The sequence below is a fragment of the Haplochromis burtoni genome, unplaced genomic scaffold (assembly GCF_018398535.1).
Source record: "Haplochromis burtoni strain Fernald_Lab_line unplaced genomic scaffold, NCSU_Asbu1 Contig_577, whole genome shotgun sequence".
In the NCBI taxonomy this organism is placed as follows: Eukaryota; Metazoa; Chordata; class Actinopteri; order Cichliformes; family Cichlidae; genus Haplochromis; species Haplochromis burtoni.
The window spans coordinates 309,466-315,169 of NW_024582938.1; the positions used below are offsets into that span (position 1 = coordinate 309,466).

At 47.2% G+C, this 5,704-nt stretch overlaps 1 protein-coding gene across 1 annotated transcript in view; it reads left to right on the forward strand.

The window, feature by feature from the left end:
- fasn (fatty acid synthase) overlaps positions 1–5,704 on the forward strand; it is a 22,248-nt gene that overhangs the window by 13,942 nt on the left and 2,602 nt on the right. The window contains 9 exon segments of the mRNA XM_042214508.1: positions 298–420; positions 580–803; positions 924–1,125; positions 1,228–1,379; positions 2,060–2,151; positions 2,237–2,631; positions 2,783–2,974; positions 3,138–3,347; positions 5,287–5,308. Coding sequence (XP_042070442.1) covers positions 298–420; positions 580–803; positions 924–1,125; positions 1,228–1,379; positions 2,060–2,151; positions 2,237–2,631; positions 2,783–2,974; positions 3,138–3,347; positions 5,287–5,308 — 1,612 coding nt within the window.

Sequence of the window (5,704 nt, forward strand, 5' to 3'; positions counted from 1 at the left end):
GCTGCATCGATGACTGTGTGTGCTTCTGTGTGAGCACTGGTGCTGTTCGTGGTTGTCAGCTCCGCCTCCTCTAACATGTTTGATGTTTCCTCTGGGACTTTAAAGCCGGTGTGGAACACAGCACGTGTACTGCAGACACTTTGCTCCATGTTGAGGAACCCAAGAATGTCCTGGAACAAGACTTGTGCACATAAAGCTTTAGCAGGTTTTTGAGTTTAACAAGTAACAGTTGTGTGAACTGTATATTATATTATACACTGACTGTATGTGACGTCGTGTTTGCTGTGTGTGTTTCAGGCGTGGATGTGGTGCTGAATTCTCTGGCCGAGGAGAAGCTGCAGGCCAGTGTTCGCTGCCTCGCTCGACACGGACGATTCCTGGAGATCGGCAAATATGACCTTTCCAACAACACTCCTCTGGGTCAGTAGATCTGGTGTTTATTGACAACAGGATAGATAAATATATAAACATGTTTTATTAGCTTTTTAAAGGTTCCTGCAGGTGTTAACCAGAGTTTTGTTGTCATAAATGATTCTTGAAGCCTTGACAAACGCTGTCACGTTGCTGTGATTCCTTCAGGCATGGCGTTATTCCTTAAGAATGTGGCTTTCCATGGTATCCTGCTGGATGCTCTCTTTGAAGAGGGCAACCAAGAGTGGGAGGAGGTGTCCCAGTGTTTGCAGCAGGGCATTGTGGGAGGAGTAGTTCAGCCTCTGAGAACCACAGTGTTCGATAAGGACCAAGTGGAACAAGCATTCAGATACATGGCTCAGGGCAAGCACATCGGCAAGGTCCTGGTTCAGGTGAGTGAGGTGTTTGTACTGCACCTGCCCATCCCTACATGCATGTGGTTGGTATGTTACTGTGACTGCAGAGTGGCTGGACTGCTGCTTATCTTCTGACCAGCTTTTCTTTTCTCACAGGTCCGTTGTGAGGAGCAGGGAGCAGCTGTACAGGCTGCTTCTGCTCTGTCTCTGCCAGCTATCTGTCGCACCTTCTGCCACTCGTCCCACTCCTACATTATAACTGGGGGGCTCGGGGGGTTTGGTTTGGAGCTTGCTCAGTGGCTGGTGGAGAGGGGAGCCCACAAACTGGTGCTGACTTCTAGATCAGGCGTGAGAAACGGTAATGCACGATGACACGGTGCTCCTACTGATGTGCACAGGCAAGTCCTGCATCAGTGCTGATGTGACTCATCTTACAGCTTCACTGTTGAACTGTCTTCAGGTTACCAGGCGAAGCGGGTGCAGGAGTGGCAGAATCAGGGTGTGGAGGTGTTTGTGTCCACCAGTGATGTCGGCACACTGAAAGGAACAGAGCAACTGATTGCTGAGGCCTGTGGCATGGGTGCAGTGGGTGGTGTCTTTCACCTAGCCATGGTCAGATTCCCTTTAGTTATTTATATGTGTCACCTTGGAAAAATCATGTTTCACAGGTTTTATGGTCCTTCCTAAATTTGGACTACATATATCTGGTTCGTGCACTTTGGCTGCTGCAGCTGTCACTGAGCTGAGCCCTCCATACTTTTGCTCTTCAGTGTCACTAACTAACCGTGGGGGGGTAACTGCCCCTCCCAGAAACAAGCCGTGGATGTGTTAGAGGCAGCAGTGACTTTTACAGCGAGCAGGGGAGAGTGCTACCTTTCATGTGTGTACCAGTGCTAATACCTAACAGTAGCTTTCTTTCTTTACTTTTATTTTGAAACAATACATTTTATTTTCTAAAGTAACTTCTCAGTCAAGACGGTTTGTTTACATTTACGACGTCTTCCACCTTCCAGCAGGCGCCTCACTCGCTGTCTAATGCTGACGTTGCTGTCAGTGTTTGGATTCTGCATTATCACTGCATTATTACTGCATTATTACTGCAAACTAGAATGATGGTCAGATCCCTTTGTTGGACTTCAATAGCTGCAGTGTCACATGACATGCAACGAAAACAAAAGCAAGAACGATGCTAACGATGTCGACTAAAGTTTCTCAATTATCAGATGCTAACAGCTAAACTACTGCCAGTTAACGTTTAAAGTGACCGTTTGTTGATGTTTGTTTGCATTCAGGTGTTGAAAGACGGTATGTTGGAGAATTTAACTCCTCAGCTTTATCTCGAAGTTAACAAACCTAAAAATGACGGCACCATCAACCTGGACAGGTAAGTTAGAAGAGTGGCTCCTCCCTCTGTGTGTCACTGGGTACCATCATGAACTGACCTCTGGATGTTTCCATCCCCTCTCTAGAGTAACAAGGAAACTGTGTCCAGAGCTCAGACACTTTGTGGCCTTCTCTTCAGTCAGCTGTGGCCGTGGCAACGCTGGCCAAAGTAATTATGGCTACGCCAACTCTGCGATGGAGCGCGTGTGTGAGAAGCGCCACTATGATGGCCTGCCTGGACTTGCAGTCCAGTGGGGTGCCATTGGTGATGTTGGGGTGGTTCTAGAGACCATGGGTGGGAATGACGTTGTGATCGGTGGCACCCTCCCGCAGCGCATGGCCTCCTGTCTGGAAGTGCTGGACTTCTTCCTGTGCCAGCAGCACCCAGTGGTGTCCAGCTTTGTGCTGGCGGAGAGGACGGTCGTAAAGAGTGAAGCAGGAAACCGGAAAGACTTGGTGGACGCTGTAGCTCACATTCTAGGTAAGAGTCAGGTTATACCAAACTAGCGTTCATAAAGGTGTTATATAAGAAAAGACCGCCGTCCTGAGTCGCTTTGGTGATCTTTGAGGTTACTTTGTATCACAGACATCGACTCATTTCTTCGTTGTTTTTAACTTCTTCTCACTCACAGGTGTGCGGGATGTCAGCAGTCTGAATGCTGACACCTCATTGGCTGATTTGGGTCTGGACTCTTTGATGGGCGTTGAGGTTCGCCAGACTCTGGAACGCGACTATGACATCGTCATGGCCATGAGGGATATCCGCCAGCTCACCATTAACAAGTTGCGAGAGCTGGCCAATAGCAAGCCAGAAGGACAAAGCGGTATGAAGAGCTGCTTTTTAAATGCAGAAAGATCTTTGAAAAGGTTTCAGGTTGTAAAAAAGCACTTATGTATTTGTTTAAATCGAGCTGTTAAGACTCTTGTTAATATGAAATGTGTTATCATGTGTACAAACATAACTGAGTACATCTCCACACACCACAGCTAAGAAGGACGGCGTTCGCTCTGTGTTAGAGTCTGATCTGACCAAGCTGATGGTCAGCCCCAGCAGCCCTACTGTGATGTCACTGAACAAGGTGAAGAGCCAGGACGGGCCGCTGTTCCTGGTACATCCCATCGAGGGCTCCATCGCAGCCTTTAAGACGCTTGCTTCTAAGCTCAGCGTGCCTTGCTACGGCTTGCAGTGCACCAAAGGTTTGTTATACTTTAAAGACAATGAAAATACAGAGTCCTGCACAACAGACAGGAGCTACTGTGCACTTTGCATTTGGAAAGGAAATATGCAGAGTCGTTTATGAAACGTGTGCAGACTCAGGTGGATGCAGTCAGGAACAGTTTGTAGACTTCAGTCAGTATTTGGTGTGTCCGCCTTCCTCAGCACAGCCTCGACTCTGAGGAAGCTTTTTGTGATTGAAGTCAATCAAATCTAGAATCCTTCAGGACGTCCACAGCTCAGCAGGATCCCACACTGCTGGGTCCAGGTCCCGGTTCTGGGCTGATAGTGTTGCAGTGTGTCTGCGGATGGAAACGGACTCCATTATTGACGTCACTCATGGAATCAATTCCTTTATTGATTCTATTATTGATTCTTATCGGCTCCACTGTGAGAGAACAGTCAAACACATTCATTATGAATCAGTTATATGATGTCAAATGTTTGTGCATGTTGGAGGTGTGATCAGTGTTTGGGTCATGGGTGTACTCTGTTACATACTGCATTACTTTTTAGAAGTGTTCTATCTTAATTACTCCCAAGACAAAGTAATTAGTTACTTGTCTATTAGTTACTTGTTACAGTGCTTTCTTTGTGAAGTGTGCTGTCTCATAATTACATTTCACAATATAAACCTGCAGTCACACAAACACACTGTGTTTGTGCTGGTTCCGTAGAAACATGATCAGAGGCGACCGCTCGACTGATCATCACCGCCTCTGTTACCTGCTGAAGCTCAGCTTCCTCATCGCTCTGAGCTCTAGCTTGGAGCTAGCATGCTGTCTATCCAGGCGCAGTTTGCACTTTAGCACTCGCATCCTTTTGTGCAATAAACATAAAAGTAATATTCATATCCAGCTTCAGACTGCGCCACTACAATTCGTCCTGATTGTAGCACAAGTGGAACCAATAAGCAGGATTCATTGGCAAGCAGACAACCAGTTCCAAGGAGTTGAACTACTGGGAAGAACCAGTGCGATGCATTTTGTGGTACGCGTCGTGGTAGCTCCTGCTAGGATTTAGGACAGACCTGAGGCTGATGAGAAGGATCTGGGTGTTGCAGGGCCGTCCTGGCTGACATGGCGCTGCGTGAAGCTCTGGGATGCTGCCTCTGGACTGGCACACTGGGGTGGTGGTTCCCCTGTTTAAAGACCTAGACCTGAGCGTGTGCTCCAACTGTCACACTCCTCAGCCTCCTCTATGCCAGGGTGTGTCTGTCAGTCAGGCCTCTGATTCAGGAGGAAGCAGTTTGTGTCCTGGTCATGATCACTGGAGCAGCTCGTTATCCTCTCGACTGCAGGGTTTGTGGGAGTTTGCACAACCAGTCTACATGTGGTTTGTGAGGCTTCCTACTTTTGTAGGATCTTCATCTTACAGTACAAAGAGCCTTTGCTGCAGCTGTTGTTGTGTTTTGGCGCCTCATGGATAACTTTTCATGTTGTTTGAGTTTCAGGCTCGTTGGTGTTGCTGAGCTGTGTGCATCGTCGGTGTGCATTGTCGGTGTGGGTTTGTCAGCATAATGGGGCTCATATTAAAATGACTTTACAGTCACAGAGAAAAACTTTAAAATACAAAATCAGCACTTTGAACCATCGTCATCAAATGATGAGTGTGCGTCCTCACCAGGTGTCATAATCATGTGTATCAAAACGTGTGTAACTGTTAAACAGCAAAATGTGTTAAAGCTGAAAGTCTGACTGTTCAAAGGTGAAACTGCAAACACTTGTACATGTACAGCTCCCTCCATAGTGGTCTGAGGAAAACCAAAGACCTGATGTGATTCCATGTTTTCTTTGTTTCACAGTCACAGTTTAAAAGTTTGTGGTTCTGTTCTCAGACCTTTGTCACTCACATGTTGTGCATCAGCTGTTTATGTCACTGTGCAGCTAAACTAACTCCCCTCATGTGTTTCCTTTGCAGCTGCTCCTCTGGATAGCATTGAGTCCCTGGCTGCCTACTACGTGAGCTGCATCAGGCAGGTGCAGCCGGACGGCCCGTACAGAGTCGCTGGATATTCTTTTGGTGCCTGTGTAGCATTTGAAATGTGCTCTCAGCTGCAGACCCAGAATCAGCCTGTGGAGTTCCTGTTTCTCTTTGATGGCTCACATTCATATGTGGCGGCGTACACACAGGTCAGAGAAACTCTCGTGCATCTTTATTTCATGTATATGCTGTATAGCGTGTGTGATGTTGGTTTTGAAGGATGAGCTCTGGTCACATGATCTGCATGTGAACAGGTTTAACTGTGTTTTTGATTTGCAGAGCTACAGAGCCAAGCTAACACCCGGCAACGAGTCTGAGGCTGAGACTGAAGCCTTGTGTGCCTTCATCCAGCAGT